This window comes from Empidonax traillii, unplaced genomic scaffold (assembly GCF_003031625.1).
Source record: "Empidonax traillii isolate 1590-97213 ecotype Southwest subspecies unplaced genomic scaffold, ASM303162v1 scaffold1142:size416873, whole genome shotgun sequence".
Classification (NCBI taxonomy): domain Eukaryota; kingdom Metazoa; phylum Chordata; class Aves; order Passeriformes; family Tyrannidae; genus Empidonax; species Empidonax traillii.
In genome coordinates, this window is record NW_020956335.1 from 22,303 (window position 1) to 48,643 (window position 26,341).

A 26,341-nucleotide genomic window follows, 5' to 3' on the forward strand; every position below is an offset into this window, starting at 1 on the left:
AACAAATAACCCCCAAAATGGTAAAAGATTACAAATGTCTACTTTACATTTTTTTCCTCCCCAAGTTAAATTTTTTTTTTTATACAAGTTTACAATCTTCATCTTTTTATGCTCTTCAAAAGGCCTTGAGAATTTTCTTTTCTGATTAAGAAAAAATAGTACTGCAATATTTTTAAAGTCAATTTTACACTGTACACATTAGATACAAATGGTTTGATATCAGATTTTTTTTTTTTTAACCTATACATTGCAAAGAGGATACGATACTCACGTGGAGGTGTGTGCAGAGAAGGAAATAATCCATTTACAGGCTCCTCCTCTGCCTCCACCTTCCCATCACACAAGCAATTCTTTTTTTTTTCTTTTTTTTTTACTTATTTTATAGAATTTGTTTTAAATGTTACATCATCTCAAGAAAAATACTTTTTAAAACCATAGAATTTCCTTTTTTTTTTTTAATTTTTTATTTTTTTTTTAATTATTATTAGTATTATTATTATTATTTTTTTAACCAGAACACACGAAAGTCTTTTGGAAGAACTTTTCAACTCGGTGGGTTTTTTTTTTTTTTTTTTTCCTCTCCCCCTTTTCCCTGGATGGGTCAAGCAGGTCACCCATCCCCACCAAAGTGCCCCGACCCCAAGCCCTGCCCAGTGCACCCCCAAAACCAGGAGGCAAACGGGGCTGGAATGAAGAAATCCCCCAAATCCTGCCGGGAACCCCTCGGTCCCCAGCGCTGACGGTGCCGCCGGGCACGGCCGCTCTGCCCCCGCCACCCCCTCCCCTCAGAGCTTTTCAAGTACTGAATTTTAATGATAGAACCTTTGCTTTTTATTTTTTTATTTTTAAAAATTATTTCTTGGAAATAATATTCCTTCCTATAGGCAGAAAAAATACACCAGATTTGCGACTGATTTAGTGTAAACAAAAAAAAAAAGAAAACCTATTTTTGGATATGTACATGGACGAGTCTGCCCAGAATTCAAGGGCGACTTGGCTTTCAGTAAATACCTTTCTAGCATCACTAAATTTACTGGAAATATGTTTCAATCGTAGCTCTACCAGAGATTAATTTACCACTTTCCACTTGCCCTTACACTGGGCTTTAAAGTATTTTTCCTCCCTCTCACTCTTCTCCCTCAGGTAGTGTTTTCCTTCACTGAACACTGGCCATTCCTTGCTTTAACCAGGCTAAACCCAGGCGAGAATTCCTTAAAATGCAATATATCCTTCCCTTCCCAGCTTGGGCTCGGATTGTGAAGAGCTTCACTTTTGATTTCTAGATCAGAAGAGTGAGAGGTCTGTAGATAAATAACCCCACAGTGGAACGGAGCTGGATTTTGAAGATATTTCTACTGTTCCTGGTCCTTTATAATTTAATCCCTCCCCTCCCCAAACCTAAAAATAAATAAAGTATCTCCAGACCATTCATATCTACATGGACAGGTAACAAATGCATGCATTCATCCCAATCCACTCTGACAGGAACTCCAGGTAGACAGAAAACTCCAATATTTATACGAGACTACAACTGTGTGGTTGTGTGGTCGTGGTTTTTTCTCCTCCTGCAAAGTCCCAGTTTACGACGATCGAACAACAAAAACACCCCAACCGGTCACTACAAGGTGGTTTTGCTGGCAGGGCTGAGCCCGCTCTTGGTTGTGTATCAGTTCCTGATGCAAAACAAAAAAGATCCCGTAGAGTCTTCCTTAAAAAAATAAAATAGTAAAAAAAATAATCACACACTGACCAGTAGTTACTGGGTCACCAAACTAACACTGGCTTGAGGTTACTCTGTGTTCACTGTTCTTGGATGTTCCCAGATTTTGGACTGAAGCTGCCAGAGGTGTCGCCGGGCGGTTCGGTCCCCGCGTGCTCTCGGAGGGACAGCAGCACAGCAGGGTCTGGTCTGAAGAGGAGCGGGACGGGGTGTGCAGGCTGTGGCACGTTGGTCAGGCCGAGGGGGCCGAGGCCGGAGGAAGAAGCGCTCGGTGAGTCTCAGAGGATGTTCATGATGGCGTTGTAGAGCTGGGTGAGCACCACGAAGTGCACGGGCAGGCAGGAGCTGCGGTCCTGCGTGGCCGGGTTACACGTGAGCCACGACAGCGCGTTGTACTGCTCCAGGACAAACCTGCGGGACACACGGGCACTGCTCACCCCAGCACTGACACCCCAAACTCTGACGGCACCGCCGGGGGGAGGGCAAAGCGGGAACCTCGCTGGGGAGGAGGGCAGGCAGAGTTTTCTGGTTTGCACTGTCTGAACTGGAACTGAACTGCAATGCAGGGCCTGCCCAACACACAGAGTGTGGACTCACAGGGGTTCCAGTGCCGCTGCCTTTAAAGCCCTGAGGCTTGAGCGCCTCTAAGGTGTTCCACAGCCTCTCTGTGCCAGTACTGGATCACACTGTTCCTGGGATCCCGTGTCTGAGCAGGATTCCTCCTCTTGTAACTTATGGTGCACCTCATCCCTTCCCTGTGCACTCCCTGCACCCTCCTTTTACTCAATACCCCAAGACAGCTGTGAGAGCTCAGCCCTCTAAGAGGGTGCAGCTTCAGATCTTCTGGAATAATACACCAGCAGTTTCCCAGATGAGATTATTCCTCCTGCTCCCTGCTGAGTCTCTGTTTGCTCCCTGGTGTGTCCTGCACTGTGCGCTCTCACAACACAGCTCTGGGGGCAAACAGGCCTCTGGTTATCCTGAGCAACACAACACCCCCTCTGGATTAATCCAGGAACATCCCAATTCCTAAGACAGTGGTATCAGGAGGGTACTTTTATCTCCTTCTATAAATCCATTCAGTTTTGTGACTAAAAAGAATCACTGGCACAGCCCGGACTGGACCCCGAGTGAACAGGACACTCTGAGAGGGGCAAACCAAGGTGCCTCCTTGGTGAGGCTGAGCTGTTTCTGAGTTTGGACTGTTGTTCCCAGGAGTAGCAAACCCCCTGAATTCCCACTCAAAGCCCTGCCCTGGGGGGAAAGGAGACAGCAGCTGGAGCAGGAGATGCCCCAGAGCCCAGAGACACGTGCAGGGCACAGAACTGTTATAAACTGCTGATAAAACCCCAAATAATTTTGCCAGGTTGGAAAGATCCCTCTGAAACCCCCGAACCCATACCCCAAACCTTTAGGGAGGAAATGCAGAACCTGAAAGGTGTTACCTCAAGACATCTGATGTAGTTTTAGAGTCAAGGGGGTGAGGAACTCGCTGAGAATTTCTGGCAGGCAGGAGCTCGTCTGTCTGTGCCACAGAGATGTGGTGATGTAGTGAGGCCTGTGCAGAGGAGAAAGCAAAAGTTAATCCTCACATGGCAGGGAACAGATCCATTCACCTCAGGACAGCACAGAAAGGTGGCAATTCTGTGATGAACCCACCATGACCACGTGTATTTCCAAGTTAATCGTTACATTTTTGAATAAACTGACTTCTCTTTTTGACTGGAATCAAAGATCTTTAAAAAAAGAACACTGAATTCTGTTCTGTAATGTTTGTCAGGGCAGGAGAGATGGGGAAACCCTTGGGCTGTGCCAGTGGTTCTTTTGCTATTTTAGTACCAAACCACCCCAAGTCTCCACGCTCTCCCAGCAGCAGGGCAGCTCTAAGTCCAGCATAAAACCTCATCTCTGGCCCCAAACCCGGGGTGGTTTATTTTTCATATTATTTTGACACCTCCCTTGTGTGGGTTTAAAGAAATGCACACCCTTGGGGGACACGTGTCCATGAGGGGCAGAGAGTGAGGCCCAGGGCTCAGTGTAAGGCCCAGGGCTCAGTGTAAGGCCCAGGGCTCTGTGTAAGGCCCAGGGCTCAGTGCTCTGCCCCTGGGGTGCTGCCTGAGCCCCAGCCTGCCATGGGGGCTGTGGGTCATTGCTCACATCAGTCCTGGAATGGCTTAGTTTGCCTAAGGAATAAATTTAGTTAAAAGCCTTAAAAAGATGTTTAGGACTTCTTAATTAATGTGATGCTATTCAAGACAGATTTTCCCCCTGCTCTTCACCAGCTCCCATTTTTTGGTTCATTCAGACAAGAAGCTGCAGGAGACTGCCCAGGGCTCGGTGAATCTGCAGGTCTGCTGTGGGTGCCCCTTCTGGGGGGAGGCCTCAGGTTCACCCTCACACCACAGACTCCAGCGTGCAACTTGTACAGGCAGGGAAAGAGCAATGGAGCAGGACAGACCTTCAGGAAGAGGGGACACTGGTTCTGTGCCTGAGGGCAGGAGGACCAAAACCACTGCGGGAGGTTCTCAGCTTTGGCAGTCGACACGAAGTATCCCAGAGCCAGGGGCTGCTGCTTCAGCTCTTCGGGGGCTTCCCTGGACAGCAGACGTTCCCCTTGGCTCTGAAAGAGGAGTTGGAAAGGCAGCTCTGTTGGTTTAGGTCATGACATCCCACTCCAGTAACAGTGGCTTTGTTTGCTAATTACTGTCTTGTGATTAATGAGTCATTCATGAATCTTGCTCAAAGGTGTCTAATCCCTTCTCCCCCCGTGGTTGGTTCTCCAGGCTGATGCTCCAGCAGCACTGCAGGTTCCCAAACACCACCATCAGCCTCCTGAACTGAATGGAGAACACGTGGAATTTGATGCTACAGAGCCACTCAGAGGTACCAGGCTCTGGTTGTGCCTCTGAACAGCTCCCTGAGTGCCCTGAGCTGTCACGATCCACAGGGATCTCCTGATGTATCAGAAGGTGCCTGCCAGTCCATTCCATAGCACATTCCTATTTTAAATGTGTTTGGAAGACACATTTTGGAAACACTCTTTCTTATTTCATAAAGGAAAAACCCAAAAGATGCCTGCAAAGTAAAAAAGCTTGTAATTTATCCCTGCAGAACTGGGAGAGCAGCTCACTTAATCCATAGATGTCTTTAGTGTCAATAGGTTAAAAAAAAACCTAAAATATTCCCCTGCACAGAAAGCAGCTCAATCCCAAACCAGCTGCAGTATCCTGGTCAGGAATCCCAGGAAGGCAACTGTTCCACGGAGCCCGGAGCAGGCTCAGCCTGGCCTGGGCACAGCCCTGAGCCATCAATTATGGGGCACAGGGACAGGCCTGACCTCCCGCCCCACGAGGGGAAGATCACAGGCTGTGCTTGGTTAAAAACAGAATTACACTGCAATTACCAGGCCTGTGTTAATGGTTAACCTGAATTACTCTGGCCAGGTCTCTCCTGGCCATTAACTCCCAGGGCTGCTCCCCAGCAGCTCCACGGAGAGCAGGTCCTGTAGAGGTGTTTGTGGAAGCGCCACAGGACAGACCTGAGTGACCTGAGCAAAGGGAAGTGTCCTGAGTGAGGAGCTGGGCTTTATGGCTGCTGGGTTTGGGAACAGGGCTCAGAACCTTTCACGTGCCAGTCTGGAGCAAGCAGGGACAGCAGTGATCTGTTATCTACCTTTGGAGGGGCAGCTGCACCATCAACACAAAGTTGTCAGCAGTGTCAGTGCTCTGCACTTCCTCTGCAACCAGATTTACAGTCTCCTCTGAGACCAGTGACAGCCCAGGTGCACATCCAAGGAAATTATCCAGATTACTAACCCAGAGCTTTTAAACGCAGGGGGTTCTCTCTTGCTGGTATAAAAGTCAGGCTGTTTCTGTAATAAAGTACTGTATTATTTAGTAAAGAAGTAATATGCTACTGCTTTTAATGTACTACTTTTAGAACAAAACTTCTCCACAGAAAATTATGAAGCATCAAACTTCTACCTAATTGTGATGGAAACCATTTTAAGAGAACAGCTCAGTCTTACACAGTTAAAAGCAGGAGTGAGAGTTCCATTAAACCTGATCTAAGTTAGGTGAAAGCCAATTCAAAAAAATACCTTGAATTACCAAAAATAATTTGCATTTTAAGTGATCACTGATGTTGGAACTGACTTTACAAAAGCCACTTCAAACAGAAATAACTTACACACACTATGTGCTCTGGGCTAAATATTCCTGAGAAAACAACCTTTGCATAACCATCCAGCACCTGTGGAGTTTCCATGGGCAGGGTTTCATCTCTGGGAGAATTATCTCCCTTCTGGCCTCCCTGAAATCCCTGGGAACAGGGCTGCCATTGCTTCCTCTCCCTCAGAAACTCGTCACTTTGTGCCAGGGCTATTCTGTGGGATTGTCCAGAAAAGAATGGATGGGAACAGACTGGATTTATGCAGGACATCAGCTGTGGCTCTGCCACACAGCAATAAAGCTTCTCTCTCCTCCTCTCTTCCTCTCAGTTACCCTGCACACCAACAATTAACGTGGGAGATGCAAATAACCAAAGCAGAGCACCTTCTGCAGGGGTATTTAACCAGCACCTTCAATCCTAACCTGGTTTTTGCTGGCTCTTGACTTAATTACATGTGAGAACCTACAGGAAAAAGTGACTCTGTTGGAGGATTTGGGTCTTTCTCTGTGTTTGATTTTAAGCAGCAGGTGCCCCTCGGTGCTGCAGCCTTACCCTGCTGTGATGGTAGTGAGACCCCACTCCAGTGCCAGAGGGTGATCCAGGGGAAGGAACTGGGGAGGAGTTTGGTGAAGAGTGAAGATTCCCTGTTATTAAAATCCTAATGTCATTGTCCATGTCATCTGGGAATGGGAGGTCAAACATGTCATCTGAAAAGGAAAAGAAAGTAAAATCATTTCCAACGTGCTGTACTCTCTTTTTTTCCGAGACATTTTTGTAATTTATTACCATTCCCTTTAATTTATGATCATTCCCTTTTTTCTTTTACATACTCTCCAGGCAGATGAAAGCAGAGATAAACCCTTCACTGTTTAATCCTCCTCAGAACCTTTGAGTGCAACCGCAGAGACTTGAAAGGGAAAGTTGGCAGAGAAGTGCTGAGATAATGAACCTGAGCGGTGGCTGTGGAGGGAGCAAAAATCCTGCTGCACCAGCTCCACAGAACCCAGCTCAACTCTGGAACAGAGAAACGGCCACCTCTCTGCAGCTGCTCCCAGAAACGCATCAACAAACCTTGAAATGCATCAAACACACCCCTGAGCGTCCCTTGTGCGGGTGCTGCTCCTCAGCCCCCCGGAATGATCTCCCCCAGCTCCAGGAACGGCCCTGGCAGCTCCCAGGAACTGCCCCAGAGCCCCTGAGGACAGCAAGGCTGCTCCCCCCTCACATGGACCTGGGTCCCACACAAGGCAGCTTTTCATATCCCCTTTCCATCCCAGGAATCCCAGGCAGCTGCATTATCCACTGGCTGCTTTAATCCGGGTTAGCCACACCTGGGAAGGGCCGGAGGCACAGGGAGGGGGTGTCTGCTGCTCTGAGATGGGCACTCACTGCTCAGGCACCTGCACAAGGGTTCCAGTGCCATGAGGAGGGAAGGCCAAGGCAGCAGAAACACAGGGCAAAGGATTACAGCCAGCACAGGGTGGGTTAGAGGGGTATTTCTTACCCAGATTCCTCAGCAGGCAAAGATATTTGAAGTCTATACTGACGTTTAAAGTACATTTTAGGGGGTAGAAAGGGATAGTGGGAGCTGCCCAAATTAACTGGATTAATTAGAATTGCAATCAAATTTATATTAAGCCCTAAACAGAAGTCATGCATATCATAATAAATAACAATTTCTCTTGAAAAAGAGGAATTTACTCCACATAAAGTGGAAAAGGATGTGTGTCCTGAACTAATGTCACCTGAAGTCCCAGTACTGAAACAGGCAGGTGGTTGTTTTCCTTCATCTCCTGAAGGGAACCTCTGGATTGCCGGAGCAGTGACTTAACTAAGGTTTATTAACTTGTGTCCTCCAGCCCCAGCAAACAAAGCAGAGCTCGTGTCATGCTCTGCTTCGCCTCCAAAGCATAAATGAGCTGCCTAATGGCATAGGAAGCAGCTTAATCATTAAGCAGGACAGAGTTAAGAAAATTAAATTTAACACCATTTTGGAAAAGGCCAGTCCTTGTACCTGACTCCAATTAGCATGTGCAGCACTGAAGGGCAGGTCAAGCCAGGTTAATGTTTGTCAGCACAGCTCTGGGGGGATCCCGGGGCCTCCAAGGGACGAGCCCTGAGAGGGGCAACTTCCCTGCACGGGGCCCTCTGACATTCCAGCAGGGACACATCAAAGTGCACCCTTCCCTTAAACTGGGGCCTGCCCTCCTCTCCAGATGGTGACTGTTGAATACTCCTACTGTACCTGCTCGTGGCGACTCTTGGATTAAATTACTTCGCAATCATTTGAAGGATTTGTGACAAAGCAGGAAAATGCTCATTTGACATCAAGTCTTAAGCAGAGTCTTGCTGGCACAAACTGCAGGGCTCAATGTGTGTGTGAAGGCACTCTGGGGGCATCAGGAAGTCTCAGGTTGGGCTATTTGACCTATTTCACAGGGGGATCAAAATTCTGAGAGCGCCTCCTTGCTCCCAGCTCTGTGCACAGCCTGAAGCACTGCTGGGAAACGAGCTGGTCTGACCCAGCCACAACAACAACAACAACAAAAAGCACTGTCTGGTCTGTGCCACGGTTGGTCCACGTCCCTTTGGGAATAAATCAGTGTGATTATCTGAAAGCAGGCTCAGGGAGAGCACAGAGTGTGCCCCTGTACCCACAGAGTGTGCCCCTGTACCCACAGAGCCCTGTGTGGCTCTCTCTGAGCCCAGCCGGGTGCCGTGGGGTCCGTGAGGGTGTTTATTCCCACTCGGTTCAGCTCTGCTGAGGTTCTGGAAAGGCCCCTCTCACCCCCCAGTGTCACTCACCGTTTGTGGGGCTGAACCCATCCTCGTTGGGGTAGTTTGCTGGTGCCACCTGGATGGTGGCAGAGGTTGGGAACACCAGGATGTGAGTACAGGAGGCGTCCTGGGGCGTGTTGAGCTGGGACGACTGCAGGTTCAGCGCCGTGCTCCGGCCAAACACGGAGCCCATGGTGACAGCATCTGCCAGGGCACAGACAGCACAGAGCTCAGCGTGCACCCCCTCCCAGTGGATTCCTGTCCATCCCACCTGGTTTGCAAGCTCATGCAAGTATTAAAGGGCCTGATCTTCAAAAGAATACATTGCTGGCAGAGCTTAAAACTCAGATCACCAGTTGCACAGACAGTGCTCAGCCCCACCTTTCTGTCATTCTGCTGCCCCTTAATCAAATACTCACTTGTTGAACGAGAAGCCAAATTGATTTTTCACACCCTCTGTATAATTATGAAATATACCCCGCTTTGACTGATGGGAAAAAAGCCACACTTGCCATCTATTTTCTCACGTTACAAAACCTCTGCTTTGAGATTTTGAAAAATACTCAGCTTGATAAGGAAATTTCAAGCTCAGTTAATTCTGTTCCACATACCAATCTTTTCTTTCTAAATGTAAAAAAGCCCAGAATGGTCTGTAAGGATATGTTAAGGAGATGGCACCACATCCATTAAAAAGTACGTGCTTAGGTCATACAAAAAGGGAATCTCAACACTTAATTTTAGTTCAGCTTAACCCCTTGGGCTGCTGCTATGAGTGAACTCTCTAAGTAACTCCAGCACATGAGGAGGCAAGTGGGTTTACTCTTATTCCCCTTTCCAGAGGCTCCTTCTCTTTCCCATGGCAGACTCCTCTGTGCCTGTGGGAAGGGGCTGCCTGAACCCTTGGCCTCCCAGGGGAAAAGTCAGCAGTTCAACAGTCATCTTGCCACAAAAAACCTTACATAATGTACATTTTAAGGCATCAGTCTTCCCCTGAGGAGCCTGCACTCCCAGCGCAGCATCTCCCCATGGTATTTTAGGGAATTCTGCTGGCTCAGCCTGTTTTCTGCCCCACGCTAGTCAAGGTCCTCACAGCAATCCCAAGATCACTGTGCTGATGTGGTCAGGGATCTGGCACAGCTGGCACCGCAGCAGCTGGATGGACATACCTGGCATGACCACGAAGGAGCCCTGAGGCTCCATGGCGACCAGGCAGGCACTGAGGATGGACGGGGAATCCGCCGCCGAGATGCCGCACATGCGGCAAACCTCCTTGAGCTGTTTGCTGATTGTCTGCAGGGAACACTCCCCCAGGAGGATGCTCCAGTCTGCAAGGAGAAAGCAGCACGGTAGGACAGAGGGAATGGGGAGCTGACAGAGCCAGCACTCCCCTGAAAACAGCAGAATACTCAGAACACTTTGCATTTCCCTGGCCCTGAACTCCCCCTGCACACGAGGGCTCTGGCCCTGCACACTGGGTGCTCAGACACCTCCTGCAGTGTCTCATTCCGTGGCACTTTTCTTTTGTATCTTTTTTTTTTTTTTGCAAGATTTTTTTGTTTGTTTGGTGCTGTTTAAGTCGAGGAATCAGAACTGACTCCTGTCTGTATTTCTGTGTCACAGTAACTGCTGATCTGAGCTCTCCTCACGTGTGACGAGGCCCAGGACTTGGAAGGACACTGCAAATCCTGCAGGGAGTAACGTCAAAGCCAGGGTACAAAGAGGCAGAGTGTTGCTGCACACCAGCAGAGGAGCTCAGTGCAGGGTAGGACTGCAGCCCTGCAATCCTGGCTGCACGGCCCAGGAGACACCAGTTTGGAGGATCAGGGGATTCTCCTGCCAGGAACTTCACACCCACATCCACTTGGTGAAGGGGCATCGGTGTGAAGACAACAAGGGGGTGGGGGACAAAGGGAGAGGAAAGGCTTTGGCAGCCCTGGTGTAGATTATCATGAACTTCTGAGGAGTCAGCCTGGCCAGCTCGGTATCTGCCTTCCCAAGCCAGTTTACCCTCACTAAAGTCAATCAGAGTAAACAACAGCTTGTCCTGTCTGTGACAAACTTGATGCATCTTGTTTACCTCACTGTAAAGGTAAATGTTTTAAGAAGCAGAGACAGGACTTTGGAAGGTTAAGCTAAATTCACTCCATCTAATGCTCCTGCATGATGGCAGAGTGCAGGTGATGCTGAGCTGTGAGGAATGGCTGAGTCCCCATCCCTGGAGGTGCTCAAAAGCCCTGTGGATGTGGCACTCGGGCACGTGGGATCGTGGTGGCCTTGGAAGTGCTGGGGGAATGGCTGGACTCGATGACCTCAGAGGGCTTTTCCAACCCAAAGGATTCTCTGGTTCTGTGATGATCCCTCTCAGTTTTTTTAGTTTTAAAGGTCAGTGATCAGTTCTGAGCCCCCCTGCCATTCCCCACCTTTCAGCTCCCCGTGGCCCAGCCGGCCCAGCCGCCCGATCACGACCCTCCAGGGCAGGGATGTCATCTGGACAATTCCAATGCACCATTCCCAGAGCTTCTGCAGCCCGATCTTCCGGGCAGACAACTTGCTCCTCCTCGACCTGCAGGTTGAGGAAAGGAAAAAAACAGTGAGAAGAGAATCAAGGATTTCTGTTCACTGTGATTCTGTCACTGCTTACCCTCTAAGGAGTTCTTACAGTTGTGTGCAGTCCCTGACAACTTTTACTGCTCATAACAGGAGAAAACCACGTGTGTGCTCCCAGTACTGCTGCTGCAGTGACATCAAGCAGTGTCAAACTGCTGAGCCACACACCAGGTGTTCTTCAAGGTAAGAGTTGCAGGTAAAACAGTTGTAAAATAAGCTATAAAACAAGTGCAACTCAGCAGCTTTTTCCTCTGCAGAGTCTAAATTATCAGAGTGCCGACTGAAATGTTATCACCGTAACACCACCACCATCTCTTCAGCAGGGAATAGGGCTGGAAGGGGCGTGTGTGAGGGGTGAAACCATGACACAGGCGCCCCCAGGGCCAGCAGTACCTGCTGGGCACGTCGATGTTGACGATGCAGGTCTCCAGCAGCTCCCCGTGCAGGTCGGTGCAGGACGCCAGGAGCCAGCGCTGGTCGTGGGACAGGCAGTACCCCACGAACAGCACGTTGTACTTCTGGCTGGCCTCCCCAAAGGTCTCCCCCAGCTCTGTCTGCTTGTCTTTGATGGGTGCCAGGATGAAAGGAGGTGAGTACAGCTGGATGGGGCTGGGCCTCTGCAACAGAGACACCAGGGTGGTCAGCAGACAGATCAGAACCAATTTATCCCAGGAAACACCGGCAGTGAGTACAGAGAGAGGGGAGGCTGAAACTGTAATTATGGTCAAGGCATTCCTCGTCAAGAGAGAGATTGGGAAAAGGTGGGGTATAGATAACTCATTGCTGTAGTTAAAGCTGATGCACTTCAAACCTTATCTAAACACTTCTTTTTATACACAGGTATGAAACCAGTCCTTGGACCTGTCTCTGACACAGGAGGAGTTTAAACCTCCTCAGCTGCCACATGCTCCTCTCCCTCAACCATCTTCGAGGCCCTTGGCTGGATTTGCTCCGTGTTTGTTGTTCTGAGGAGCTCAGAGCCAGAGGAGAGGAGAACCAGCCCCTCCCTGGCTGCCCTGCAGCCCCTCCCAGCACGGCCCCACTGCCCCTGCCCTGCTCCATCCACCTCTGCCTCACATCCATCCTGCCCTACAGCACCTCCAGGTCTCCCTCTGCAAAGCTGCTTCCCACACGGTCCCCCCAAAGCCGTCTTTGCTCTTTAACTCCTCTGTGCAGAACAACTGGGAAGGGCCTGACCAGACATGCTCCTTAATTAGGAAATAGTCAGGGTGTTTTCTTAATTTTTCAGCAAAGTTTGGGAGCCTGCAGAGCAGACTGAGAGCAAATGCATGTAGAGTACAGATTTGACTAATTAATTGTGCTAAATGCAAGTGCCTCACAAAAACATTTTCCCCTATTTTTGCCGTCTTTTGCATCTTCAGGAAATTAAACATGAAATGCAAAGTGCAAGGTAATCAGCTCAGAGGAAATGTAAGGGATGGTGTTTTCTCAGACACATGGAGGGATGTTGTGTTTCTGCTCCCGTCCCTTTCTGAAGGAATAATCCCACCCTGGCAGGAGTGGAACCATCCCAGGCTGGCAGGAGAGCGGAACATCAGTTAAAGGGAGGGAGATGCTCGAAGGAGTCTTGCCAATCTATTACCCTTTATTACCCCATGGATTCGTGTGAGCAGTGGAACGTGCCAATAGGTTGGGCCTGTGAGGATTTTGCAAGCAGGTTTCAAACCCAACAGGCAGGTCTTTATCCCAAGGTAAGTGTTGAAGTGTTTACTGTCTATTAAACCTAAATAAAATATTCATCGTTATCTTTCAAAGAATGCAAAACATTCATAGAAAGTAGGATGGATTATCCTGCTTTTGAAATCCCTGAAATTCCAGAAACAAGGCTTGAATATTTACACCTTAAAACACAGATGAAAGATAAGCCCATGGAAAGAGGGAGATTTCTTCATTACCTCAGGGAATTAATATCCCATCTGTAATTAGGCACAGGAACTTATTTCATATCTATGCATAAATATGTGCACAGAAACACAAGTTGGACACAAACTCTTGGTGGAGCACTAGAGACTAAAACCACAAAATGACTCAGAATCCCCAGCAATGATGTGCATTTTCTCTTCTTTCACACTGATCTTTAACCTTTTACTTTACGACTCAAAACCAGGAGCTTAAAATGTTTTGAAAGCAAGTAATCTGACATTTTTCCTACTATTTTCTATTTAGCATTAGCTTGTCTTTTCCCTTTATATCACCATTGTCTGCTGCACCTCGATAAACCCCCCCCTGCACGTGTTTCCTCTGCTCTTCCTTTGATATTTGAGCAAAGTTGCTACAGTTCATCAGCAGCTTTTCATTGCTTGCCCCCAGTACCAACCTCGGGGTTCTTGAGGGTCATCTCGATGCTGGCAGCCGGCCCAAAGCCCGTCAGGGACTTGATGTGGATCTGGGTGGGCAGGGGCCTCCTGCACTGGCAGTACACGGAGAACGCCAGGGACTTCAAGTGCTGGATGTAGAAAACCTGCTCGTCCTTCATTGTCTGCAGCATGTACTGGCAAGGCACGATCTGGGGATGCAGCAACAGCGTGAGCAGGATGGAAAGGCTTCCCAGGGCTGCTCATTAACATCAAACCACACTCACACCTTCATCAGTCACCCAACACCCAGGACACTCGGGGACACTCCACTCTGCATCCCTGCTCCTGTCAGGGCTGCATTCCTGGGGCAGAACTGCTGCTCCCACCGCACTGGGACAGTGAATTTGAACCTCTTCAATCCTTGCTATAAAATCAAACACCCCAATTAAAACACCTCGAATTTTTCAAAGCCTTCATTTGCAGGTGGGCTGAGCTGCACAATCCCTGCTCTCCAGGCAGGTTTGGCTCCACGGCTCGGGCTCAGAGCCAGGAATTGTGTGCTGGCCACGTGGGAATTGGCACTACGGTGTCATTCTCAAGGAGGAGTGTAGAGAGCACAGTTAAGATCCTGTTATAATGATTTGTGTGGTTGTTTCTCCTTTTCAATTCAGTAATCACTGGAAGCTCAGCCACCTTGTGCTGCTGCTCAGCTTTGTTTCAGACAGTCAAATGAAGCAGCACAAGTGAATCCACATGTTCAACCAGCAAGAACCAGAGCCACAGGGAGATAGATCTGCCCGTGAGGTGAGTCTGGTGGTGAAGACCCAACTGCACAACAAGAGCAGGAGGGAGAAGTGGCACAGAAGTAAACAAAGCATGACAAAAATCAGGTTTCCAGTTCAAATCCACTTTAAAATTAGAATTAAATCCCTTCAACCTGATTGTTTTAATGTGCTGTTTTTTTTATTGCACAAGTCCCACACGTGGCTCTGGAAGCTGCTTTCCTTTTACAGTGAGAGCAGAAACTGTCAATGAAAACATTGACGTTGCAGCCAACACTGCAAGACCCAAGCAGATTTTTTCAACAAATATTTTCAGTAGTAATAAAACTTAAGTATCACAAAACTTTTACTACTTTATGGTTCTTGCTTGAGCCATCAGAACTTTGGCAGCACGCTCTATTGCTAAACGTGGCTGTGTGTTTTTAAGAGACAGCTTTACCCAGGAATTCCAGAAGCTGGGCTTTCCCCTCTGTATAGGAACTGTAATAAACTGTAAACATTTGGGGTGGATTTATTTGGAAGTAACTGCATATTTGGCTGTGCTGTGGTACAGCTGTGAGAACGCAGTGCTGGGAACCAGATCAGTTACCCTTTACTTAAGAGAAAACTGCTGGTTTGACTTAAACTGGCCAAATATTTCGAGGAACAAACAGTATTGTAATGCCCAATAAAGTAAATGCCCAGAAAACAATCAGTACTGAGAAAGAGGGTCAGTCTGTTGCTTGTCTGATCCAGCCTCAGACCCAGTGTCGGTGTCCCATCACAAAAACTTCCACTTCTCTTTCTTTAAATATATATATAATTTGAAATACTTCTGAGCCCAGGTGGGCACACCTGAACCAGGCCCTCAGAAACCCTTCCCAGCTGCTTCCTGCCCGTGCTGCACACGGACAGGCACAGCCTGTGCCCTCTGGCCTCCCATTCTCCCCACACTCATTCAGCCTCTGGCACAGAGCAGCCCTGGCAACGCAGGCAAGGCTGGGCAAGAGGCCAAGTGCTGCTTCTGGCTGCACAAATTCAATTCCTAAGTCATTCCAGAGTAAGTAACTATTATTATATGCCAAGTTACATGGTAAATTATTTTTAAGCAGCAGATAATAACAGTACAATAGTTATATTATGCATTAAATGTCTGGTTTCGCATACTTCTTTTGGATTAAACAGTATAAATCAAGGGAATATAAACAGCAAACAACTCAACACGTAAAGCAATCAAAGGAGCAACTGGACATTTTTGGCAATGGCAACTCAAGTTGCAACTGAAATAACTGCAATCCCTCTCCAGGAGACAGATTTGACACAGGGATACTGTGGCTGCTTGAAATTTTTCCTCATCAAAAAGCAAGGTTCGTTTTTTTTTTTATATATAACCTTACACTGCCAAGAAAATAATTCCTAAAGGTCACCTAAATATTCTATTATCTCCCACTCTGTATCTTTGAGCAGGGTGTGTCACACACGTGCTGTGACAGAGGGACTGTGAGGACACAGAGGAAGGGCAGCGCTACCTGGAGAATGAAAGAATTCCTCATATTCTCAGGCAAGTTATCCAACATTTCTGTGTAGCATCTCATGAGACTCAGGAGCCAGAAGTTGGCTGAGGCAGACTCCTCCTCTGCAGTGTAGGTGAAGGGGTCCACCATGTAGATGACCACGGCAGGGGGGTAGGCGTTGCTGTCGGCGGCCTCCGGCTCCGTGGGGACCCCGATCCGCTCCCGCTCGGGGACACTGCACACACACACACAGAGAGGGACAGGCACACAACAAGGGTCAATCTGCTTTTCTGAACACTCTGCAAGGATGAGGTGGTGGTGGGGAAAAGGAAAGTGCTGAGGAATCCCCATGCCCAGAAGCAAAACTAAAACCCGTGACAACAGCGACAGACGGGACCTTCGCTCACTACGGTTCCTAATCCAAAATACCCGGTTTTAGTTATGCATTAAAGAGTCTCATATCATCTCATTTAATGCAATCAGAATAGATTATGTCTGAAGATTATGGAAGAGCTGACTACTATTAGCTCTGTGAGTTCTCTCTTCATGTAGGTGCTTGCCTGGGTTTTGGTGCAATTTAGGGTTTGCTTTTGGGAGAGGTGGAGGGAGGCACTGAGAACAGCACAGCAATATTCATGGAGCCTGAAGTCCTGCTCAGGTACAGGGAAGGTTCCACTGGTAATGGAAGGAGCAACTGAACATTTCTCACTCGGTAAATTGCTCCTCCAACCCCTCACCACGAGCAGGAGGCTCAACATCTGTAAGTGATCAAAGCAGCTCAGACTGTCAGAAGCTGCTGCAGCTGCTCAGGGGGTGTTTTGCAGAGATCAGTGAACAGATGTCTCAAGGACAACCCACACTACAACAGGATGTGGGCTTTTCCCTCAACATACAGGAACTCCACCACACACACCATGACTATTAGCAATATGCATTATTATGAGAGTAATGAAAAACACGCTCCCTCAGGAAGTTACTAACATACAATGTCAAAAAACCTTTCCCTGATTTTTATGTTTGATGGATGCCTGTTCATAGCAAAGTCTTTAAAAGAGTTGTGCTGCTGAAATTTATTTTAAAGTAACAGGACTCCAATCCTGTTTCCTGACCTCACCGTGTACCTGCCTGCAAAACAACCCCTGCAATGCAAGAAAATTAGAAAAAAAAAATAAATCTGTGGCTTTTATTTTCCATCTGTCAGCATTTACAGGTGTGATGGAGCAAGGGGCATCCAGCTCCAGGGGATATCCTGCAGTGCCTGTCACAGGCAGGCCAGGCCAGCAGGTTTGGCACAGAGTCTGAGACCCCCTCTGTGCTGGTGGTGCTGCAAAGACAGGCCAGGTGGGGGATCCCAGAGCTCCAACACCCACGTCCACGCAGCTGAACCAGGCTTTGGTTCTTGGAACAAAAAAGGGGAGGGTTGTTTTTCCAACTGCCCTTTACCAGTGACTGCTACAAACCTCCCAGAACGGGCCCTGCTCCACTTCCACCCTGCCAGAGGGGCCAAAGCCTCCCCTTCCTGGGAGGTTTAAAGGTTCTGAGCGCTGTGAGAGCAGCCCGGGGGTTGTGAGGAGGAGCAGAGTGAGAGCACTCCAGTCACTTACCCTTCCTGCCCCTCCTGCTGCTGCTGGGGCAGGCTCTGTCCCGGCTCGCTGTCGGCGGCGGGGCCGGAGCCGCCCTGGGATCGCTCGGCTGTGGCGCTGCCGCCCTGCCCAGGGCCGGCGCTCCCGGTGAACCCCGGCGTGGAGGAGCTGCCGGGCAGCGGGGCCGTGCTGGGCGTGGAGGAGGAGGCCGAGAGCGGCACGGAGGAGCCCGAGGAGGAGGTGCTGCCCGCGGCAAGGCTGGTGGTGCCAGCGCTGGGTGTGGAGCTGAAGGAGCCGCCCGTGGCGGGAGCCCCGGCAGAGAGACACGAGGGGTTGGAGGGAGCGGGTCCAGCGTTGCCGGGAGCTGCCTGAGCCTGGCTGGCTGGTGCAGGAGTCGGGTACTTGGGGGGCAGCAGCAGGCTGCTGTCCAGCTGCAGGGTGGCTAAGTAAGGTGCTGGAACGGAGGGGGAGAGGAGAGGGGATTAGTGACAGTCCCACCAGAGGAACCTGCAGCAACCAGCAGGTCAGACAACGCTGTCTGTGCTTCTGGAACGTTCCAAGAACATAAAATGCTAATTAATAGAATTTCCACTATAAATGTTTGCTTTGGAGTCCACTCTTCAGGGCTTCAGTTCTGACTGATATGGATCAAAATGCCTTCAAAGCAGGGCTGGCTGTGCAGAGCTCTGTGACTGTGACTGCCATGTCCTCGTCTCTGCCCAGCCTGTGCTGCAGTAACAGTGTCACACAGTGCTCAGCTCTACAGTCTAGGACAGGTTATCTCTGCCAGGCTGAAAGCCTGGAAGTCCTTTTTGTCTGAGCTACAATAATGGCAAACTTTATTAGAGTTATTTCTGCCCCTCAGCAGCAGAAAAAGATCACAGTGATTATTTATAAGTAATAAATGGAAATTTCTTATTTATTTGCTCTCAGAGGTGGTAAATCACCAGTGGGGAAGTTTCCAGTGCTGCCCTGCCAGATGCCTCAGGGGCCTGGAGCAACCTGGGATAGCAGAAGGTGGCCCTGCCCATGGCAGGGCGTGGAACGGGAGGAGCTTTCAGGTCCCTTCCAACCCAAACTATTCCATCATTCTGTGATCTTTATGATATGCAAACACCTTATACCAAACTGACTGCTTTAAAGAGATAAGAACTGGCTTTTGAATCTCTGACGTGATCCCCAGACCGATAAACAACAACAAAAAGGAGGCAGATTTAACATGGAAGGATTAAGAAATTGGGTAAAATAACAGCTTTTAATTTTGAATTAGATGTTAATCTGTGCCTGAAGAACCCCCACCCTCATTTCCACCTCCTGCAGAGCCCTCCCAGCCCCCTGCACGGCCGGGACTCACCAAGGTGATGGCGGCAGACCTGGGCGTAGAGTTTGAGCCTGGAATGATTGTCCCCGTCCTCGGAGCCCCAGGGCTGGGTGACCCACTCGCTGCCCAGCTCCTCGGGCAGCGTGGGGGCCGCGCTCCTGCCCACCCGCATGATCCCGTCACGCAGCACTTTGCAGATGGGCTTGTGCTGGCCCAGCCTGCACATCTGGGGGGGGAGAAGAAACGCTCGTGGGGAGATGCCGAGCACCTGGCTGGAGCCTAAACCCTCCATCCCCAGCACACACCGGAACAAATGCACCGAAAGGAAAGGCTGCGTTGCACTGCTGATGGGAGGCACTGACAGCAAAGCTGGAGGAAGGGCAAAGGAGGGCATTGAGGCTGGGCAGGGGGAGCACAAGTGGAGTGAGGGGAGGCTGAGGGAGCTGGGGGGGCTCAGCCTGGAGAGGAGGAGGCTCAGGAGAGACCTCATGACTCTCTACAACTCCCTGACAGGAGGGGGGAGCTGGGAGGGGTCGGGCTCTGCTCCCAGGAACCAGCAGTAGGACAAGAGGGCACAGCCCTGAGCTCCACCAGGGAAGAAGATTTAGGTTGGACATTGGGAGGAAGTTCTGGACTGGACTGGACACTGGAAGGGGCTGCCCAGGAGGGGGTGGAGTCACCGTCCCTGGGGGTATTTAGGGACACACTGGGTGTGGCATCAGCACCACGGGCTGGGTGACACCGTGGGGTTGGGTCACAGGTTGGACTCGATGATCTCAGAGGGCTTTTCCAGCCTGGCTGACTCTGTAAGGAATTCTGGGTACTGGGGATTACAGCACCTGCACACCAAAACAATTAATGGTTTATGTCCAGCTTAGCAGTTTTGAGAAAGCAGCTCCTTGGTCTGCCCCCTGCTCTTTAGGTTTGGTTGGGCCATCGCTGTGAGGCTGCACTAAAGCCACTGCCACATCCTCTGTGTGCTGCAAAGAGCAGGGGGGGACACACACCCCAAACTGCCCAGAGAATCACAGGGTAACTCAGACAATGCTGCTGGAAAGCCCTCAGAGGGAAAGAAAACCCTCCTTGGAAGAGCTGTGACTTTAAAAAACAGGGATTTCTCCCAGTGACCCTGCAGCAGGGCAGAAGTGACACTTGGGAAGCAGTAACTCAGCGGGGTCCCTGTTTCCAACCTCGTATACAGCGCTCAAGTCCCTGAAGAAAGTTTTGGCTCCGTCGAGCAAGGCCTCGTTTTCCGGACACACCACGATGTAGGCGACGTCCCGATGGCCCCCGTATGGGTCCAGCAAGAGCCTCTCCCAGAAGGGCAAGGAGAAGGGAGAGATTGTCAGGAAGTCCTTGTCATAGCCCACGAGTAACGTCGGGATCGGGAGAGGCTCGGGGGATTCCTCAGAGCCTTCCAGGAGAAAAGAAAGAAAGAAGAAATGTTAAAACCACAGGAAATCACTGATCCCTTGCCATGCTGAGGCTGATCATCGAGTGGAAATGGGTGTCAAGGGTGTGCCAGCCCTGGTAAGCCACGTTCTCACACGGCCCTTCTCGAAAAAAATTTTCAATAACGGAGATTTATACTGTCCTTGAGAAACGTCATGGTCTGGTCCTGGTTTTCTTTTGTCATACCCATAACCACAGCTCAGGAGTTCCTGTTCTGTCACAAGTAATAACAGGAAAACACAAAATCTGGTCTTACAGTTCCTCACCCACCTCCACCTGGCTGTGCAAAATTACCAAAGCTCAGGCTCATTTATTGCCAGGTATGTAATACCACACCACGTAATCACGATTCCATAAACTGCCTCCTGCCCCTCTCCACAGGATGTGCTCTGAGCACTTGTTGTCCCCACGGAGAGGATTATTATTATCCAGGGTAACAGGGTGACTCCCAGACACTGAGCTCAGCGGAAGAAATATTGCTGAAAATGTCAAGCTAAAATATACCCAGTAGTTTCTGCAGAATGTAATTCAACTTTATTAAAAAAGTTCGGTAAAATTCACTGACTCTCCATCAAAGGCTCTGTTCTGTACTCCATGAGAATTTCGGGTTTTTTCTCTGGCAACAATTGGCAAATGCTAACTCTTAAAGTTACAGATTACTACAAGCACTGCAGCACAACAGCCTTGGACAGGAACTGGAGTTACCCCCGCTTGTCCCAGCCCCAAGGAAAGCACCAATGTATCAAATACCAACAGAGAGGAAACGAAGCTGTAGTAAAAAAACTAACCACGACTGCATGGGTTGAGCCTGAAATAGGAAATACAGATTTAAATGTCTGCCATTGCTCTGCAAAAGTGCACATGCAAAATCTGGCTTGTAACTTGGATTTCCCAGAGGTGTCACAGCCAGAGATTTAAAACAAAGCTTCTTATTAAGGCTGTGAGAAGCCTGAGAACAAGCAAAGCTGTGTGTGGAGAAAGCACCCCCAGGTTTTGTGGACTTGCACAGCTCACACAGCCCCTCTCCCCCTTGGGCTGTGGCTGATTTTAGCAGCTCCCCCTGTTCACGTTGTGTCTACACCAGGCTGCTTCAGTCTGAGCCCAACCCCACACTCAGACGGGGCTGAGCCTCACCCACCACTTCTGCCCTCTGTAAATGTCCATCTGTCTGGAGGGGTAAAGCCTCCACCACCTGTTCAAGATGAGCTTCAAATGCCTTTCAGGGCACTCTAAAGCCATGTGAAGAGCCCCCTCCTAACACAGAAGCAAGAACCCATTCCCAGGGAACTCCGCTTCCATTCCAGCTTGGCATGGCCCACAGTGCACATACCGTAGGTTCCCCGGCCGGCCATCTTATGGAATTGCTGCCAGGTGAGTGGTCCCTGCACGTGCTGGATGTTCTCCCAGGTCCTTCCCGTTCTCTTCTTCTGGATGGCGTCCTGGAGGAAGGGCTGGAGCGAGAGCAGCATGCGCACCACGTCCTGGGAGGAGAGCATGCTGATGTCCAGCACTGCAAGGACAAGGAGCACCATCACTTCAGGGAGGGACACCAACAATTCCTCAGAGGGGACAACATTTTCTGTGTGTTGTGCCTTCCTACTGCTCTGCACGCCGCCCATGGAATTTGGGCAACTCTAATCAGCCTAAGGGCATTTCACGTGGTGCTTTCTGAAATCCCTGCTGCAATAAAGCTGTCACCACAGCCTTCACATACCTTCCAGTGCTACTGCTGCCCAGCTCAGTTCACAAGATGTCTGCCACAAGAGCATCTTTGAACAGGTAGTATTTAATTATAAAATAATTATTTTTCCCTGGACACTTTCTCCCCCCTAACTCTCACATACAGAGCAGTTCTCTGCTGCTGACTGCTTTTACCCTTCTCCAGAAAATGAGGGGCCATAATTCTGCCTTCCCCCAAACACCCGGATTTGTTTTGCCTCTCTGCTTCAGATCTGTGAACTTCCACTCAGACTCTGTCACAATTTAGGCCACAAAGTCTGAGGACAACGGGACTGTCGGTACTTGAGATGTAACCAGACTATCGGTACTTCAGATATCATTTATAAAGCTTCCAGAACTCTATTTCTAGTGCGTTCTCAGGTCTGCCACTTCCCACATAAAGATGAGGCGGGTCACGACTGCCAGGATTCAAACGAATCCCAGGACCAAAGGGTGGGTTGTGCCCCTACCGTTGCTGTGAGGCCAGGAATGGACAGTGGCACTTCTCACGAGGGCCTCGTCCACCTTGCCCCCCGTGGGGTTGTCCACGTACTGCCGGCCCTGCTCCAGGGCGTTGAAACACTCCACCCACGAGTCGTTGCTGTCGGCCTGCAGCCGGTCGTAGCTCCAGCTCGTGCAGGGCAGCGCCTGCCGGTTGTTGGCGGACATGTAATCCAGGCAGCTCAGCGACGTGAAGGGCTGCGTGTGCTGGTTCTGCAGGAGCAGCAGGAGGCTCGTGGGGGGCTCCTGGCCCCTCCTGGCTCCCTCTCCCATCTGCGACATCAGGCCGCTCTGACAGACCATCAGCCGCCGTTCCGCGGCCTGGCCGATGTCCGAGGTCCTGCCGAAGATGTCGAGCTCGTCCTCGATGAAGAGCCCCGAGTTGTAGCCCAGCTTGCGGTTGATGATGGCGCTGAAGCCGCAGGTGCAGCGGTACTGGTCCTCGTTGGACGAGTCCGGGATGTACAGCCCCACGTCGGCGCCCTTGATGTTCATGTTGCAGGCGCAGACGCAGCAGCTGTCGAAGTTCCTGTCCTTGAAGATGTTGAGCACGGAGTCGGAGAGGATGAGGGTGACGTACAGGCTGTGCGCCTCGGGGATGGGCTGCACCGTGCCCGGCTCCACCGAGTTCAGCGGCCGCGTGGTGGAGGGCGTGGAGGCGGGAGAGCCCTGGTCTGTGCTGTCGTACTTGACGGAGCCCTGGCCGCTGGCGGTGCCCCCGCCACGGGGCGTCCTGGGCGTGCGGGGGGTGCGCGGGGTGGGCACGGAGAAGCGGGGGGTGGCGGGGGACGGCAGCACCCCCGCCCCGCTGTTGCTGGCGGGGGCCGCGCTGTTGAGCGTCACCGGGGTGCTCATCTGGGGGGTGCTCATCTGCAGGTAGTCCTGGTCTGCCAGGCTCCCCACGCTAGGCACGTTGCTGCAAGGAACACATGGGAACAGGGTCACACCCTGGCACAAACTGGGAAACAGGGGCACATCCCAGCACAAACTGGGAAACAGGGGCATATCCCATCACAAACTGGGAAACAGGGGCATATCCCATCACAAACTAGGAAACAGGGGCATATCCCATCACAAACTGGTCGGTTGCGGACTCTGATTCGGTCAAAACTCACTTTTAAACACTTAAAGGAGATGGTGAAAACCAAAAGTAGTAAAGAACACACTGCCCACCACCTTCACTCCTGTCTCTCGACACAGCTGGTAATTCTCACCATGAACACACCACTTTTCCTGTTATTATAACAGGTTTCATCTCAGGCACTTCACCCTCTCAAAGATTATTCCCATGGCCTAAAACTCAAATGCTCTTGAGAACAATCTCTAGATGAAATAAGTTAAGATTTAGATTACTTGTAAATCTTTCAGGGGAAAGAGAAAGAACTGTAGTTGTTACTGTAAACACCATTATCTGTGAAGAGATACACAGACGAGTGGAAATGAGGAAAGTATTTCAGAAGCACACAAAAGTTACTTTGTTTTAGAAGTGATCCCTTTAAATAGCTGTCACAAGCCGTGCTGGTACACGACACCACTCACAGCTGGTAACAGTATGTCCCAGTCTGTAAATTCAAACCCACATTCCACAGCCCAACAGGACACGTTCCCTTACAAACTCTTAGCCCAGCAAAGCTCAGAGCTGCATCTCTGGGTCATCTCCATTCAGGGCTGGCTTTTACTGCTCTGTTTTTGGCATTTTCTGCCAAATTCATGTGACCTCAGAACAGCTGGTACATTGCCACGGGATCTCTCCTCCACTGCAATGACTCCTAGCACAACACAGGTGATGTGGGGCCACACAAAGATAATCTTTACTGTTCCCTCTCCAGGTCACTCCTCTTGGCGTGTGTTCATATCAGGGCAAGGGAAGCCTGTGAGAACTCAGTGAGTCCCTGGATGGAGAAGGGGAATCAGGGTTTTTCCATGTTTATCTGCTCTCACAGTGTATTATTTCAGGTGTTGTTGAAAAGGACCATCATTTGAATGCTCACCTATCACTAATGACTTGAAAAGGAAAACAGTGAAGACCTTATTCCTTACAAGCATTTTATTACCTTGAGCTGATGTGAGTCCACCTCAAAGCAGGAGAGGGAAAAATAATGAGGCAAGGCTGAAGGAGCCGTGGAGCTGAAGCACAGAGTGCCTCAGACTAATAAGAAAAGGTGACCTAGAAACCTTGATTGGCAATCACCACTCTGTGGGAAGCCTGCAGTAATAATCCTCACTCTAATTGGATTAGATTGAAAATGAAAGGGGTTTTTTCCCCAACAAATACCTGAAATTAATAACCAGCTCAGGCCCGGTGCATCAGTTACTATTATGAACAAACCTGAGAATTAAATTGCTCCCCAGGCACTGTATCAAGGGTTTACAATTTCTTCTTTGCAATTCTTTTGAGAGCACTGAAGGATCCTTTGGGGCTGGAGAAGGACTGATTTAAAGGATTTACAGACTGATTTAAAGATACAGCCAGCTTCCTCCAGAAATGAAGCAGTGCAGCAGGAGACCTTTGTACTATTATTCTGCTTTTTAAGGGGTTTTATTAATTTAATGGTGCGAATTCTTGCTTAGCTTTCAAAACCTCCAGCAATGAATTTCCTCCACAAACACTGCTAATCTCTGAGAACTGAGTGAGGAATACAAGCCTTGAAAATTAATGTCAGTGTTTCCTTATAGGTCACACCACTCTGGTACTTGGCATCTCTTCTTTTGGTATCAAAAAGGGCAGGACAGCACAGGACAGGCCATCGACCTGTCCCAGGTCACCCACTCAGGGAACACACGGGAGCTCAGAAGGGCTCACCAAGAGCACAGAGGAGCTCTCACAGAGGAGCTCTCACGGGCCTTCTCAACATCTTTGGAGCCCTCAGAGGGCAAACTGGAACCACCAGGGGCAGAGATCATCCACCTAGAGCTCAAACTCACACACAAGTACCAACCAGAGGGGAGCCTGACTGGGCTGGAGATGGGAAGGGACAGACATGAGGGGCTCAGTGCAGTCATTTTGTTCCCTAACACTTCTGCTTTATGCTAAATCCCAGGATTTTCCTGTATCAGAATCTGCAGGTAATTCAGGTCCTGAGTGTCCCTGTTCTGTAGAAGCACCAAGAGTGCAGTGGGCACTGAAACAGCCCTGACTGCCAAAAGCCGGGTGTAAATCCTGAGATCAGAACTGTCCTCATCTCAGACCACCACAAACCTAAAAGGTTTCAGTTACTCTTGCAGGTCACAAAGCTCTGCCAACACAGACAGCCATTCCAATTCATGAGTCATTTTCAGGCCTGGGCTGGACAAGCTCCTTCCCCCAGGACTGCACTCACTTGTAGCCGTCTCTGATGAAAGTGGCTGCAGGCGGCAGGGGGAGTTGTTCGATTTTGGGAGGAACAGCCCACGAAGGCCTGAAGATGCAGCTGTCTGGGATCTTCAGAGGTAGGAGGCACTGGCTGGGCAGGATCTTCAGTGGAGCAAACAGGGAGGAGCCCACGAAAGGTTGAAATGATGGAACTTTGTGCACATACGAGAAGTCCTGAAACACCAAAGTGGCACCGGTTACAACAACAGGGTCGGGGTGTTCCTCAGGTATTTAAATTCAAACCCACTGTACTCTTTCAACCCTCGACAATTGCTTTTTTCTCGCCAAAATTAAGGATATTTATTCACTCCACAAAACATTCCAGAGCATTCCTCCAAGGAAACTCAGCTGAGGCTCCCTGTAACCCCGAGGTGCTGCACAACCCAAGCAGGCTCCTTCAGGACAAGCTCTGTCTGAAACATGAGTAGTGCTCTGGGAAATTTTCACACTACTTGGCTTTAGCACCTAATTTAGGCCCTTAAAAGATTGATCTTTGCATGACTTCTGTCCTGACAATGAGTCACAGTGTGAAGAAACCTGAGGTG

At 49.7% G+C, this 26,341-nt stretch overlaps 1 protein-coding gene across 1 annotated transcript in view; it reads right to left on the minus strand.

Annotated features, from left to right (window-relative positions):
* Positions 1–842: 842 nt before the first annotated feature.
* The window catches only part of MED13L (mediator complex subunit 13 like), a 161,851-nt gene continuing 136,352 nt past the window's right edge, over positions 843–26,341 (minus strand). Inside the window, exons 16-31 of the mRNA XM_027905327.1 lie at positions 25,765–25,970; positions 22,414–23,360; positions 21,555–21,734; positions 19,963–20,186; positions 18,806–18,998; positions 17,473–17,905; positions 15,884–16,103; positions 13,614–13,802; positions 11,669–11,892; positions 11,089–11,231; positions 9,835–9,993; positions 8,696–8,872; positions 6,443–6,597; positions 4,179–4,340; positions 3,166–3,278; positions 843–2,131 (exon numbers count right to left, since the gene is read on the minus strand). Of these exons, the coding sequence (XP_027761128.1) occupies positions 1,999–2,131; positions 3,166–3,278; positions 4,179–4,340; positions 6,443–6,597; positions 8,696–8,872; positions 9,835–9,993; positions 11,089–11,231; positions 11,669–11,892; positions 13,614–13,802; positions 15,884–16,103; positions 17,473–17,905; positions 18,806–18,998; positions 19,963–20,186; positions 21,555–21,734; positions 22,414–23,360; positions 25,765–25,970 (3,858 nt within the window). The 3' untranslated portion in view covers positions 843–1,998. The remainder of the gene's footprint in view (positions 2,132–3,165; positions 3,279–4,178; positions 4,341–6,442; positions 6,598–8,695; positions 8,873–9,834; positions 9,994–11,088; positions 11,232–11,668; positions 11,893–13,613; positions 13,803–15,883; positions 16,104–17,472; positions 17,906–18,805; positions 18,999–19,962; positions 20,187–21,554; positions 21,735–22,413; positions 23,361–25,764; positions 25,971–26,341) is intronic.